The 14,885-nt window shown below is 48.3% G+C and overlaps 1 protein-coding gene across 7 annotated transcripts in view; it reads left to right on the top strand.

Annotated features, from left to right (window-relative positions):
* DPF3 (double PHD fingers 3) overlaps positions 1-14,885 on the top strand; it is a 267,179-nt gene that overhangs the window by 154,579 nt on the left and 97,715 nt on the right. For all 7 annotated transcript variants that reach the window (XR_006705142.1, XM_045451443.1, XM_045451447.1 and 4 more), the window contains exons 5-6: positions 1,325-1,420; positions 9,748-9,826. Coding sequence is in view for 6 of the 7 variants with exons in the window: in XM_045451443.1 (XP_045307399.1) it covers positions 1,325-1,420; positions 9,748-9,826 (175 nt within the window). In the remaining variant the exon portion in view is untranslated. The remainder of the gene's footprint in view (positions 1-1,324; positions 1,421-9,747; positions 9,827-14,885) is intronic.

The following is a 14,885-nucleotide window of genomic DNA, read 5'->3' as shown; positions in this document are numbered from 1 at the left end:
TCATCCTTTACATCTCAACTCTCTTAGGTCACTTCCTCAGGTAAGCCTCTCCTGACCCTCAGATTAGGTAAAATTCCCTCTAACAGCCTCTCCTAGCAGCTTGCACCTGCCCATGACTGCATTTATGGCAGTAGTAACTATATGGTTGTGGTTTTTATTTAAATCTGTTTTCCCTTCACTGTACTGTGGAATCTTTTTAGGGCCAGGCCTGACTGTAGTCATTCTGTGGCTTGTCTAGCATGTAGTACAGCCATGTAGTCAGCACTAGACACATGTTTGTTGATTGAATGAATAAATGAATTCCTATTTTATACTTGGGGAAACTGAGGCACGAAGACATGATGACTCACCCAAAGTCACACAGTGAGTCCATAAAGAAGCTCCTAGGGCCCCAGACATGGAGTCCAGTGAGCTCCGTCCCCCTTTCACTTTGGGGAGCTGGGTCCTCTGCCACAATCTTTCATTTCTCCCCCAAATCTAGAAGTACACACCTTACCTGTCCTCCCCACTCCCAAAGGGAATGAAGTGTTCATGTCCCTACAGGAAGGGTCTACATAATATACCTCAATCTTCAAGCATAGGGCTGAGAAATGAACAGAAAACTCTGGGCTGATGAACCTGACTTGACTTTGGTCTTGGATTCACTGTATGACCTTGGGCAATCAAAACTGCTTTTAGCCTCAGTTTATTCACCTGTAAAATGGGAATTGGATTCTCTGCTGCTATGTGACTCACAGGGCTATTGGAGAGTGATAATTAAATTCATGATCTTTAAGCTTTTTTTACAAGTAATGTGCTGTAATGAAAACCCATTTTTCTTAAAAAAAAAAACAATGGACGATTAAGAACAACACATTAATGTCAAATTCTGGTCAGATGAACAGGAAGTTACTTGTTTTCATCAAACAGGGCAGGGTTCCAGAATGGCAGAGAAAGAAGGAACATATTTTCATATTTAGGAACAAAGGAAAGTTACATTAAAAAAGTTAAGTTTTGGAAAACATCTTGGGTCCACATAGAGAAGTGCCTCTACCAGAGTATTCTCTTTTTAGAAAATGTTTCTTGGGTAAAAATAGTTGAAAAAAGTCAGTGTTCTGGGAGGATTGGGCTGGAAGGGGCCCAAGGGTTTGAGAGAGTTGTTACCGCCAAGAGCTCAGACTCTGGGCAGCATCTCGGAGGCCCTGCTTCCCAAGCAATGGCAGCGTCTTGTTTTGTTAAAACATAACAACAAAACAGACCCTCCCCCCACCCAAATCACCCCCGGATGGCTTTCTCCTTTGCATTTTATTTCTCAACTCTTTTGTTTATTTTCTTGTCTTTTCAGAGGGTTTTGGAAAATGATGAAAATGTAGAAGAAGGAAATGAAGAAGAAGATTTAGAAGAGGATATTCCCAAGCGAAAGAATAGGACCAGAGGACGGGTAAGCTGGAGACGCCATGATGGAGGGAAGAGATAAGGGAGACTGAGGGTGGAAGCACAACTGGTCCCCAGACCCAAAGCAGACAAAGCTCATGTACATGGCCTCCCTTGATGAATACTCAGAGAAGAAAATGCCAGAAGAGCTCTGACCCCTGGTGATAGCCTGTAAGAGTTCAGCCCTTACAGGAGGGAGAGGAAGTGGGAGAAGGTAACCTGAGGGGACAGTGAGGGTCCTGGGAGGGTTGGGGTGGGTCTGGAGAAGGGTAGAGGATGAGGAGAAAGTGACTTTTGGACCCATTACTTGGCCTTAAAAGAAGGCTGAATTTTCCTATCCCTGGGGCTGCCCAGAGTGACATGGTCAGGACACCTGCTTTGGGGTATATTTCACTAGGTGGAGAGTAGAATCATGCTGGGAAAGCATGGGGGCCGTGAATGGTTTCCAAATGGGTGGGGCATGGGCTTTTGGTGTGGGCCCGGGATGTGGCAAGAGGAGGCCAGGAGCCTGGGAAATGGGCAGATGAAAAATCCAAGGTGGAAGGTATAAACCTATGGGAGTGGTCCTTGAGGGGAGGGACCCAAGCCTGAGTGGTACTCTCAGACATGCAGGTTGCTTCTCCAGAGTGCTCGTATCCAAGCCCAGTAGGCTTTTGGTAGTCATCCTCAGGGGTCTGCAAGGGCATCTGAAAATAACCAGGTGACAAGGGACCTCCAAGGATAAGCTTTCTTTCCATCTAGAGAATTGGTCTTCAGTCTTCTGGCTCCTTCAGTCTCTGGACAGGATCCTTACCCCTCCCATGGATAAGAGGCTAGTCCTGGGTGCCCTGTGGGTTTGGGTCCCGTGATAATTATGGCAAGCCTCTCTATTCCCGTGCTTCTTGTGCTTTAGTATACATCAAGATCACCAGGGGCGCCTATTGCAATGCACATACATTCCCAGGACCCTACTCCCAGAAGTTCTGATTTAGGAGGTCTAGGGTAGGGCCTGGAAAGCTGTATTATAAGCAAGTTCCTAGGTGAATGGTGCAAGCAGTCCAGTTTTGCCCACGTTGAGCTCAGATGCTCTGACTTGCTGATGGGGCTGGAATTTCTCAGGCTGGGCAGGGCAACCCTGTCATGCGTCACGCCTTTTATAGTCGCCAGCCAGCTTCAGTAATGATCTTGTTTTATTTGTTCTTTACTCCCATTTGTTGTTGGTTTATATATTTATTTAATTTTTGGAAGAATATGTGAAAGGAAGTCATAGGCATTTTGTCATTTAACCCGCACATACCTCAGAGTATATCTCTAACAAATATCATTATTATACCCAGTACAAATAACAACTACTCTAATATCTACTATCTAGTCCCTGATAATTTCCTCAAAAGTGCCTTTTTACAGTTGGTTTGTTTGAAACATAAGCCTCTTTTGTTCCATACCTCTTCCTTGCTCTACCCCACCACACGCATACATATTTTTTTCTTCTCCACATCATTTATTTGTTGAAAAACTTGGGTGGTTCGTCTTGTAGAATTTCCCACATTCTAGGTTTGGGGGATTGGTGGTATTTAATGTATTCTCTTTATTTCCTGAAAACTGGTGGTTTGATTAGAGACCTGATTAGATTCAGGGTATTTGTGTATGTGTAAATTTTTTTTTGGTGGGGCAAGAATCTTCCCTGTGCTTCTTACTGCATTACATGAGGAGGTACATGTTGTCCAGCTGTTCTGCTCTCGGGGGAAAATGGATCAGTGGATTTGGGTATTGTCAGCCTGATCTCTCCTTAAAAGGTTCCCCATCAAGTTTCCATCTGGTTGCTTCAGCAGCCATGGGTAAACTTGCCTAGACCCATGACTTCACTGGGGGCTACAAAATAGTGAATACCCAATTCCGTCATTGGAGGAGGCTTTAGGATTTCTGGGCCTTTTGCAAACTCCAAGAGCTGTGTGCCTCCAGGCTTGCTTCTATCCCTTCCCTCACCCCAAACCAAAGTCCCTTGAGTAGATTGTAGAGAGTGGTCCTCTTCATGTTTTCTCTATTCCCAAGCTAAATCTAGATGATTGAACTCAAAAGTGCATGGATATGAGCTGGGTGTCTCCTCTGTAAGAACACAGCAGTGACAGCAGCAGTCACTGTGTACTCACCGTGTAGTTTCTGGACACTGAGCCATGTGATGAGGCTCTTTACAATGAAAACTTAGAATACTGCCAGTTCCAAGTAAAATGTGCTGTAAATGTCAAATATGCCCCAGATTTTGAACATTTAGTAGGAAAGAATGCAAAGCATCTCATGAATATTTTTCTATTAATATGATAATAGTTTGGATATCGTGGATTAAATAAAATATGTTAGTAACATTAATTGTACCTGTTTTTCTTTTTACTCTTTTTGAAAAATGTGGTTACTAGAAAATTTGAAATGACGTGTGTGGCTCATGTTATATTTCTATTGGCCAGCACTTCTTTCATTCCCATAAATTGGTATTATTACTCTCAGAGAGATTAAGTAGCTTGCTCAAGGTCGTCTAATCTAGTAAAAAAGAAGTCAGGAGGCGCCTGGGTGGCTCGGTTGGTTGAGCGTCTTGACTCTTGATTTCAGCTCAGGTCATGGTCCTAGGGTTGTGGGATCAAGCCCTGCATTGGGCTCCTCACTGAGCATGGAGCCTGCTTGAGATTCTCTCTCTGTCTCTCTGTCTCTCTGTCTCTCCCTCTCTCCCTCCCTCTACCCCTCTCCCCTGCTTGCGCACACTCTCTCTCTCTAAAAAAAAAAAAAAAAAAAAAAAAAGATTTAAAAAAATGAATTTAAAAAAAGTCGGGATTCGAACACAGGTCTGTGCGTTTGCCACTGAGTCATGCCTGGCCCCGTGCCCATAATATGGCCAAAGACCAGCATGTTGAATGAATGACTGAATGATGAGAAAGAAAGAAAAGCTGTATTTCAACTTTGTGGGAGTTGAGAGAAGGCTTGAACACAGGGAGCTGGATGGGGCTTAGACTAACTCCAGGCCTACTTGATGCTAGCCACGGGGCCGCTGAAGGGCTCTATGTTGTGCAGTGACACTGTGCACCTGTCACCCATGGTGGAAGCCATGCGATGACCCAGAAGAGTGTGGGTGAACCTGCCTATGCTGGAATAAAAGTGTGAAGCTGCCTCACCCACAGCCTCAGTTAAACTACCCTTTTAAGTGGCATATTCAAGCTGCTGCTGGTTCCTAGAGAGCATTTCTGTTGTGAGGACTGACAGGCAGCAAGGCCATACACACACTCAATGTGTGGCTCCTGGACTGCAGCCTCAGGATCACCTGGGAGCTTGTCAAACATGCCAGACCCTGGACTCCACCCTAGATGGACCAAATTAGAGCCTGCACTTTGACAAGATCCCCAGGTGCTCTGTGTGCCCACTGAGGAAGCCAAGGGTAAGGTAGTGATTATAAGAACAGCCTCTGCCTTGTTTGAACCAGGAGTTCAAATCCCAGCTCCACCATTTATTTACTAGACATTGGGTGAAGTAATGTTAACCTCGTCATCTTGATAAAATTATGTAAGCACTCTGGGCCTCAGTTTTTCATAATTAAAATGTGAGTAATAATACACAGCCGATTCTGAGTGCTTAATAAAGGCTAGACATTGTTCAGAGGGTGTAAAGGAACAACTCTTGGAGCTTTGACAATGGAGATACCCTGAGGGGTGAGGAAATTCAGGCCCAACAATTAATGACTGTGTCTATGGTAACTTTAGCCCAAGAAATCCAGGCTCTTTAAAATTCATGAAATTGCTGGAAGGCATCCATGTGAGTATTATCAATCAGTCAATCAATCAATCAGTAACCATGTATTGATGCACAGTGGTGCAGTCCAATGTTTCTCAAACTGTAATGTGCATACGAAGCACATGGTGATCTTGTTAAAGTGCAAATTCTAACACAGTGGGTCTGGGGGGTGGGGGGGGAGGGCTGAGATTTTGAGATTTTGCCTGGTTAACAAGCTCCCAGGTGATGCCAGCTCTGCTGGTCTGAGGGCCACACTTTAAACAGCAAGGATGTGGAGCTATGGTTCTCAGGGTTTTTGGTTTTGTTTTGTTTTGTTTTTGCAGGGGCGTTTTTCAGGAATTCTTTACTGAAAAATTACTGAGAGCCCCCCAAAGCTATTGTTCTGGTGGTTTATAACCAGTGATACTTACCATACTAGAAATTAAGGCAGAAAAAAATGTTAACCTTCAGAATACACCAGCACACGGAGTGATGACATTATCATGTCAGGTAGCCTCAGGAAAACTCTCACCGTGCACTTGTGAGAGAATTGAGAGTGTAAAGTTTCAAGTAATATTCTAGTGCTATTTGGTACTGTTATGAAAATAGTTTTGATAGCAGAAAGGGTCTCAAAGATCCCAGGGAACCCTGGACCATCACTTGAGAACAACTCTTACAGAGGAACTAGCTCTCTGAGCGCGTGCTAGTCGAGGGTCTTTTAATTGCAAGAAACTCAACAGCTTCGGCAAAAATGTGGAGTATTTGAAAAGCTGCTGGGTCATTGCCCCAAATATGAGCAATCTTTGAAGATGCAACCCTTAGAAAGGGCAAGAAAATGGCAGGGACTTAGGACTGGGAAAGAATAAGGAACCCAGGCAGCGGGTGGCCTCTACTTCTTTATTTTTCTACCAAAAGATGATTTCCTGCTTCTCTGTGTGCATGGCTTCCTAGCTCCTGAATAGATGGGTTGCCAGTTCAAGTGTGTGTGCTCACCACTGGAGTCATTTTCCCAGCTCCAAATCCTTTATAGGTAGAATCTGATTGGCCCGGCTTAGGTCATGTGACTCCTGAGCCAGCCAATCCACTGTGGCCAGTGGAGCTGGGCTATGTGGTACAATCATGGCTGTCGTGGCTTACCAGTATCTGAATGATGAGGAGTGGAATGGGGTGGACAGTTCTCAGAGAGGGAGGACTGGTTTCTTTTGGACAGTCAGCTTTAAAATTTTAGAGAACAGAGTCTGGAAACCTAGGTCCTGCTCCTTCTACTGACCCTGTGACTGTGGACGAATCATAAACCCTTTTAGAGATGGTGTCATCGAGTGCCAAATGGGAATAATGTTACCCTCTGTAACTCACGGTGTATTGTAGGAATGAATTGAATTCATACATGTGCAAGAGCTTTGGATGCTGTGTGCCCAGCATAGATCTAAGTGTTGGGGGCTCATAATAACGTATGAAATGCCGTCTTTGCTTTTAAGGACCTCGGGATTAAATTGAGGAGAAAATACTAATAGCCATGATACAATTAGAAAACAGCAGGCTTCTGCCTGTGCACTAACGAAATGCAATAAAAGTTAGGAGGAGAGAGAAGAGATCAGCCTGGGCAAGAAGGGGAAATAATTTACCGAGCACTTCCTGTGGACGGGGCGCTATCCCCTGTGGTTTCACACGCCCTTGGCGCAAACGCTCTCAGCAACTCTGCAATAAAGGTGTTTCTGTGCCCATTTTACAGTTGAGAAAATTAAAATTTAGAGAAGTAACTTGTCTAAAGACACATGGCTGGTGTTTAAACCTATGCCTGTCTGACTTTAAAGCTGATGCTCTTTTTACTCCTCAATTTGGCAGGAGGAAGGTTCTTGGAGGAGTGGATGTTAGTGGGGCTAAAGCATGGACCAGTGTGGGTGGCCGAGCAGAGGCTGGTCCCTGACAGGGATCAATAAAAACAAAGACAAGGACATAGCATGAGGATGGATTTAGCACCAGGTTGCTGTTGGATGTGTCAGTGGTCTTTAGATGGCAATGAACGAATGAATAAATGACTATGGACTCTGTCATTTACTCCTTTTGTCTAACTGGTCTGGGGGTCATGCATTTGGATTGGGAAGGGCAGTGCAGAGGTAGGACCCCAGCTGGTGGATTCTTGGAGCAGTTCAGGGGTCCGTTGATGAGCTCCTGGATTAAAATGTGGAATAGAAGGGAAATGCAAAGCCCAAGATGGCCTTGGAGGGAAGAAACCGTAGCACTTGGGTAGAAAGAATGAAGGAGGACTGAAGATGATTGACTCGCTGACTGACTGATTGATTCAGCAAAGGTTTATTAAGTGCGCCTTAAGTGGCTGGCCCTGTGCCAGGTTCTGAGTATAGCGTGGCCCACATAGATGTGTTTTCTATATTCTTGTTGGGGAGACGGAATAATATAATGTCAGACGGTGCTAAGTGCTGGGACCAAACAAAGCAGGGCAGGGAGAGGAGAACGATGGAGTAGGGTGTGAGTGGATATAGGTTGGTCAGGGAGGGCTTCTCTGAGGACGTGACCCCTGAAAAAGACCAGCAGGATTCTGAGTTTCCAAGTTTGGGCCATTCCAGGAGACTGTAGGAGTAACGCTGCCACAGGAAGAGTTCCCTGCACGTGCCCATTTTGCAGTTGAGGAAACCAAGGTGCAAGGAGAGTGTGGAAGTGACCTCGCTGGTCAGCCCTGCAGAGTGAAACCCAACCCTGGCTTTCAGGGCGCCCCTCCCCCTCCTGCTGGCCGTCCCCCAGGAGTGCGCACTGTCCTATCTCCTCCTCTTCTCCCAGGCGGTATTTTTAGTCTCTCAGAGCCCCTTCCCCGCGTCTGCTGCTGGCTTGTCATTCTGCTTCACTTGCTTTCACCTGCTCCAGGCGGCTGTGACAGGGCTGCGGGCTGCACACGTCAAGCTGTCCCTGGCTTCACCGTGGGGGCGTGGGGGGGGGGGGTGGTGGAGGCGAGGGCAGCTGAGGGTGACCAGCCTCCGTGTCGTCGTCCTGGGCAGGCAGGGAGGCCTGTCAGTGCCTGGGGGTGACCGCAGCACCTCACAGCTCCCTCTTCAGGTCAACTCTGAGTGATGAGGGCCAGGGGACGGGGGCCGCTGGCTGTCGCCCGGCCTTGTGCCCGGATGGGGGGTGGGGAGGCAGAGAGGCAAAGCGGTGGGAGGGAGGGAAGGAGGGGGGTGGAATTCTGTAATTTGTTTGGGAGAGAGACAAGCTGAGGCGATGGTGGAGGTGGTAGCTTAGCAGGTGGTGTTGACTGTGAAGTGTGTGTGTTTTTTGAGAGTGTGTGAATGTCACAGGCCTGGGGTACAGGCCTTTCCGTTGTGAAATCCCCAGTGAGTGAGAGAGTGTGCGTGCCTGTGTGTGTGTGTGTGTGTGTGTGTGTGTGTGTGTGTGTGTGTCAGCCACAGGCCTTTTGACCCTGAAATCTCCAGGGCCACTTGTCCAGGCCCAGCCCAGGGGACTGCCCCGTTTCCCCCCACCCCGCACCCCAGGTGGCTGCCATGTTTTATTTCTCATCTGCTGCGTCTCCTTCTCTGTCCCCAAAGACCCCAGCAGGCCCTTTCCCTGGTTGGGCGTTTACTGCTACTCATTACCAGAGAATGACCCAGAGGAGGCCAGGGTGCTACCCACGTGACCATGTGGGACTTATAAAGGTTTAAAAATAAACCTTGCCGCGTTCTGTAGCCACCGTCCTGGGGCTGCAGAGTTGCCAGCACCCTCTTGGCTGCTCTCCTCTATCTTTGGAGGTAGAGCTCAGCCCAGCCCCACCCCTGGGTACGCCGACCCTTTCTGGAGGTGCACGCAGGGTGGTGATATCGGGAGTCCAGCCCCAGGAGACTGTGAGGCGTCAAGGTCTCTGTCACTGGCTGGAGGCCTGAGGCAGATCACACAGGGAGGCCTCAGCTGAAGCTCACCCCCACAGGGTAGGCCGAGCGGGCCAGAGGGAGCTCCGCGCCATGCCCGGGCTCACGCCTTAGGCCCAGATGCCAGGCCTGGCTGGCTCTTAAGAGACTTGCAGGGGACAGCGTGCGCCTGGGGTGATGACTGCGGGCACACGGCCTCTGCTCCCGATCTGCCGTCATCCGGTCAGCTGAGGGGAGCGGGGTGGGCATCTCCATGTGGGGTCGACGAAGCTAGAAGGCTAAGCGGTTGGAGGAGGGGGACCTCGTGGCAACAGTAGAGTAGGGGGATCGGGCAGAGGTAGGCTTTGCAGTCAGACTGTCGTTTCCGGCCTGGCTTCGCACTTGGTAGCTGAGTGACCCTGGGCAAGCTACTTAACGGGCTGCTGCCTCGGCCTCCCGATCTGTAAGACGGAGGTCATAGTAGGACCTCTCTTGGAGTTGTGAACATTTAATGAGATGATACACGTGACTAGCTGAGTGTTCTGGGGCAAGTTACCTGGGCCTCTCTGGGCCTCAAGTTTCCTGGCCTGTAAAATGGGGTCGGTATTGGTTCAAATGTTGTGAGGAAGACCGAATGAGGAGATGTAGGTGCGATGCCCAGGGCCTCACAGAGTGTGTGCTCAGGAGCTGTTGTAACCGTTACGATAACAAGCCTCCTGGTTCCGCCCCCCCCGCCTTGTCTCCCCAGGCCCGTGGCTCTGCAGGTGGCAGGAGGAGGCACGACGCCGCCTCTCAGGAAGACCATGACAAACCTTACGTCTGTGACAGTAAGTACCGCAGATGCCGCCTTCCTGCCCCTGCCCCCAGCACCCCCTTCCCTGTGCTTCCCTGGCTGTCCGCCCCCAGCCTCGGCCTCACTGGCTCCTCCTCTTGGGCCTGCACCCCAGCTCGCATGCCTGCCCTGTCAGCAAAGTCACCACCTCCCGCTGCTGCCACCCGCCCGCCCAGGTGTTTGTGCATGAGGGACAAGCAAGTCAGGGAGGCCTCCTGCCTTTGATGCCGGCCCCCTTTCTCTGGCAGTGCCTCCTTGGTGGCTTTCTTCTGGCTCTCTCTCTCTCTCTCTCTCTCTCTCTCACTCTCTTGGTCTCCTGAAGATTCCTCCTCTTTCTTTCTCTGTTTCAGAGACTTACAAACAAAAGCATAACTCAAAGCCCTCCACCAAGGTACTTGGCTCCTCTGGCTTTTCATGTTTCCCTTTAATTTCCTTCTCCCTCTCCCGTCCTAGGTAGGGCGAGTTATGAATCTTTCTCTGACGACGACTTAGCTTAATAAATGGCCCTCGATCCATCTCCAGCCTTTCTTGCTTGCTTCAGAGGTGTCTCTTGGACAAGGACGGCCCAGCTCCTGGGTTTAGGGGGCGCAGACAGGGCTGGGTTGGGGCTGAGGGAGAGCGGGAGCAGGGGCGGCGGGTGTGCCTCCAGAAACCTTCAGCCTTCGGAGGGATGGCCGTCAGCTCGAGAGCTGTTCTCTTTCTCACCCACCAGCGCGCTGGGGGGTGGGTTTAAAATACTTGCCCTACTTTTCTTCTCACCGGATGGGGTGCCATCCCTCCTTCCACAACACGGACAGCCCTCGAAGCCACACTCTCTGACCATCTTCCCCTCCTGTCTTCTCCCCTCCGAGGATGCAGAGCGGTGCCACAGGGGAAGGGCTGCGAGGTGGCTCAGGCAGGGCCCTGGCACGGTGGGTCTTCCAAGGCCATCCTGCAGTGTCCGCCGTCTCCGTGGAAGCAGAGGGCGAATGGGGGCGAGGGGGCTCAGGGAGCACCTCGGGGGTGGTGTCCTTTTCCTCCCTCTTCACTGGCCTCTTTTGATTTCAAAAAGTTGTTCTGTGCCCGGTGGGGTGACAGCTGGTTGGAGAACATTTTGCTAGAAGAACTCAAACTCCATGACCCCCATTTGGCTGCTTAATACACCGTGCAGATGGCATTCCTGAGACAACTCCTGCAGGTAACATGTCCCTCCCGAAGTGGTTTCTGGTCCAGGATGAGGAGGGAGCAGGGCATGGGGTCTGATGTCTCATGACAGTATCAGGAGGTGCCTGCTTTGGCCTGGGTCTTGCCTCCCAGAACGGGCTCCGTTTTGTTCTGCTGCATAAAAGCCCGAGCAGGTGAGCCCTGTGGGAAGGGTCCTTCCGACCCTCGTGGAGCAGGCTTCCCAGCTGTGTCTGGCTGGAGCAGCCCAGCTCTCAAGAATGCCAGCAGCTGCTCTGGGATTGGGGCATTGCCATTCGATTCCTCTCTTCCAAAGCTTTATTTTTGTCATGTGATTGTCTGCTCCCGTAGATGGTGGGGTTACTTTTTGCTCGATCTCTTTCGGCTTTCAGTGGATTCTCAGCCAGTAGTCCCCTGTATTCGCAGACACACCCCGTGTGCCCTTCCTCACCCACCTCTCGGTTTCTCTCTTCACTCTTTGTCTGCCGCCTGCCTCCTGACAGGTCACCTCCGCAGAGCTACCTTGTGGGTGTCCCTCTCGTGCCTGGCTCCCCTCTTTCTGGGTGAGGTGCTTGCATCCTGCCCGTCCCCCCCTACCCACCCCCCCCACCCCCCCCAGCTCCTGTGGCTGTGATTAGGGACTCTCTTGTCATTCGCTGTTTCCTGTTCCCATCTCCACAGTCTCTTCCTCCTTCTGCTTACCCTGTGATGCTTGGGAGGTCTAAACGGAGGCCTGACGTTGGCTTTCTGGAAGTCTCAGCAGCTGATTCCTTGGCTCTGCCCACACAGGTGCTGCCTCCCTTTTCCTCCCTCAACAGACCAACGTCCACTGTAGATTGCCCTTCTCTCTTCTGGCCCTCTTAGGAAATTGTGTGGCAGCTTGGTGATTAATAGACTTTATTTTTATCTGGTGCCCTTCAGACAAGTGATCCTTTGGGATAGGAATGACCTTTAGAGAGGTCACGAGGCCCACCCTCTACCCCCGAACTGAGCAAGGAATGCTTTTAATAATCTCTAATGCATCCTAAGTAGAGAGGTGTCTGGTCACCTCCTTGAGTGTCCCCAGGGATGGTGTTACGATAAGCTACCCTTTTTTCCATGATTCCAACTGTGCTCTGAATGATTGTTTTTCCTTAATAGGAGCTAAATTTTTTTTTACTCCTATAGGCTCCCTTATCTTTTGTGCATCTTTTCCCAACAAAGAGGCACACTGAGCATTTTGTCTATTCTGGAGGCTCTTTTAACATCCCCTTGTCTTTTTGGTTTATCTGGGGTCACAACCCATAACCTCTGTGATGGCCTGCTTTAAATTCCTTCCCAGATTTACATTTAAGCTCAGGGTTCCCACTGGAAGTAACACCAAGGCCAAGCGCCTCAGAGAGTAACAGACACATTTCCTTGTTTATTTTACACATCGGCTCTTAATACAGTTCTCTTAATGTGTAGAGAACAGAAGTACTTGGCCACCCCATTGCCACACGACTTCCCATGCAGTGTCTGTCCTGACCCCTGTGCTAATGCCTCTCCAGGTGCGTGCTCTTTTCTGCTTAATGCATCCGATTAGTCCTTCTTCCATAAATCACTCTACATTTAGCCCTATTGAGTCTCAATAAAGAGATACAATAATATGTGACTTCATTACACAAGATTTGATAAAGGCAAATTTAAAGACATTGCCCCGTGGTTGAATTCCATTCTTCACAGATTTGCCATCCCTACCACTTTTGTGTTGTCTGTGGGGATTTGCGTGAGCCGGCCTCCATCTTTCGAATTATTTATGAAGATATTAGGCCACCTTGTACCCCACCACCTCTTTCTGGGTTTATGTGGGGGTAGTAGGAGCTATCTTTCAGATGTGATTACCTTTAACCCTGAATGGTTTATATTCCTAAATGTAGTTGTCCTATTATGTTCCTGGTCCAAGTATCCCTTTCCCGACGCGTGGTTGAAATGTTATCTTAGCTGCTAACTTCAGGTGATAGATAGTTTGCCTGTTCCTTTCATTCAGCCATTGAATTTACTCCATCTCAGAGAAATACTCAATCATCTGAACATAATTTATTTTTTACCCAATCCGTGGCATGTGTGTATGTGAATACTTCATTTTCCAGCAAGTGACCAATCCCTATTAATTATCCTGAAAGTTTACCAAGCTTAAGGATTGTAGTTCTGTTTCTTCCCTTTCAGTCTCTTGCCAAAGAAAAGTGTTCATTACTCACAAACAGAGCAACTGAATATCTTTGTGGGGAAGGCTGTCAGTGTTTGTCAAAGCATGGACCTGGGCCATTTGCACAGAGAGAACCTAGACACTTATTAAAATGTGATTCCCGGGCCTCATACCAGACCCCCTCCATCAGAACCATGGGGAGCAGACCCTAGAACCTGCATTTTTTTTGACAGCTTCTTAGGGGATATTTCTGAATATTGACTTTGGACAGTGACTGGTCTACTTCATTCAAATTCAAAGGCTTCTGGCCTCTGTCTGCTCAGCTCTTTTATTATTCCCTGCTTTTTGCATCTGAAAGTTCTAGAGTCTTCAGGAATTCTCCAGGTCAAGTGCCATAGGCTCACTTCACTGTTTTAGTTGGTCTCTTTAGAATCTTTCCTTTCCTGTTTTTATTCCACCCCCCCCCCCGCATTGATCTAAAACTCAGCAGTCCCATATAAAGCTCAGCAATCCAGCACTTGGCTTTAATTTACTTAATAGCTTTAAATCCTAACAGTATCATTAGCCCCCTTTTAGAGGTGCGATGATGACTGGAGACAGACCTATGAAAGCAATCCTTGGGTCGGGCTACCGGGATGTTCTAAATGTTTATCTCTTCTCTCCCCAACTGCTCCCTACCCTGAATTTTCTGCTAGCATCACTGGAGCTGACTCCAGATGAGACCCACTTTTCCATTGTCTATGTTCAAGAAACCTCATAGGAGAGAAGATGGTGGCGATGGGACGATATTCAGGGGGAGAGAGGGAGACCATTTGTCTCTAAGCATCAGCCATTTAGGGAGGAGCAAAGCACCCATTTACCCCTTTGCTGGGCACAGTGGAAGCAAGCTGTGAAATTTTTTTCCCCCAGTTTTTAAAATATTTTTTTAAAAAATTAACTTTATTTTACTGCGGTAAGAATACTTAACATCTATCCTCTTAATAAATTATTAAGTGTACAATATATATTGCTGAGTCTAGGTATAATGTTGTACAGCAGATCTGAAAGGCTTATTCATCATGCTTGACTGAAACTTCATGCCCATTGGTTAGCAATTCCCTAACTCCCCTTCTGCACCAGCCCCTGGCAACCATCATTCCACTCTTTGATGCTATGAATTGGACTGTTTTGGATACCTCGTGTAAGTGGAATCAGGCAGTATTTGTCTTGCTGTGACTGGCTTATTTCCCTTAGCATAATGTCCTCAAGATGCATTCATGTTATCGCATATTGAGGGATTCCCTCTTTTTTCAAGATGAATACTATTCCATTGTGTGTATCTACCAAATTTTCTCTATCAGTTCATCTGTTAATGGACATTTAGGTTGTTTTCACATCTTGGCCATTGTGAATGGTGCTGCAGTCAACGTAGGGGTGCTAATATTTGAGATCCTGATTTCAGTTCTTTTGGATGAATTGTGCTAAGCTTGTTACATGTGTTGTCTCTATAAATCCTCACAGTAACCTTGAGAGGGAGGGACAGTTGACCTTGATCTGCTGTGAAGAAGCTGAGGCTCAGAGAGGTGAAGGGACTTGTCCAAGGTCGCCCAGCTGGTTCATGCTGAAGCTGGTTCGTGAATCCTGGCTTCTTCAGCTCCGGAGCTGACATACCCCAGGACACCCCCACACAAAGTGCTGGTGAAATATGCTCTCCTGACCCTGGAGTTTGGCTCTCCTGAGAGTTGAG

Source organism: Leopardus geoffroyi, chromosome B3, assembly GCF_018350155.1.
Source record: "Leopardus geoffroyi isolate Oge1 chromosome B3, O.geoffroyi_Oge1_pat1.0, whole genome shotgun sequence".
Taxonomy (NCBI): domain Eukaryota; kingdom Metazoa; phylum Chordata; class Mammalia; order Carnivora; family Felidae; genus Leopardus; species Leopardus geoffroyi.
The sequence above is the reverse complement of the archived record's forward strand: the minus strand, read 5'-3'. Positions and strand labels throughout refer to the sequence as shown.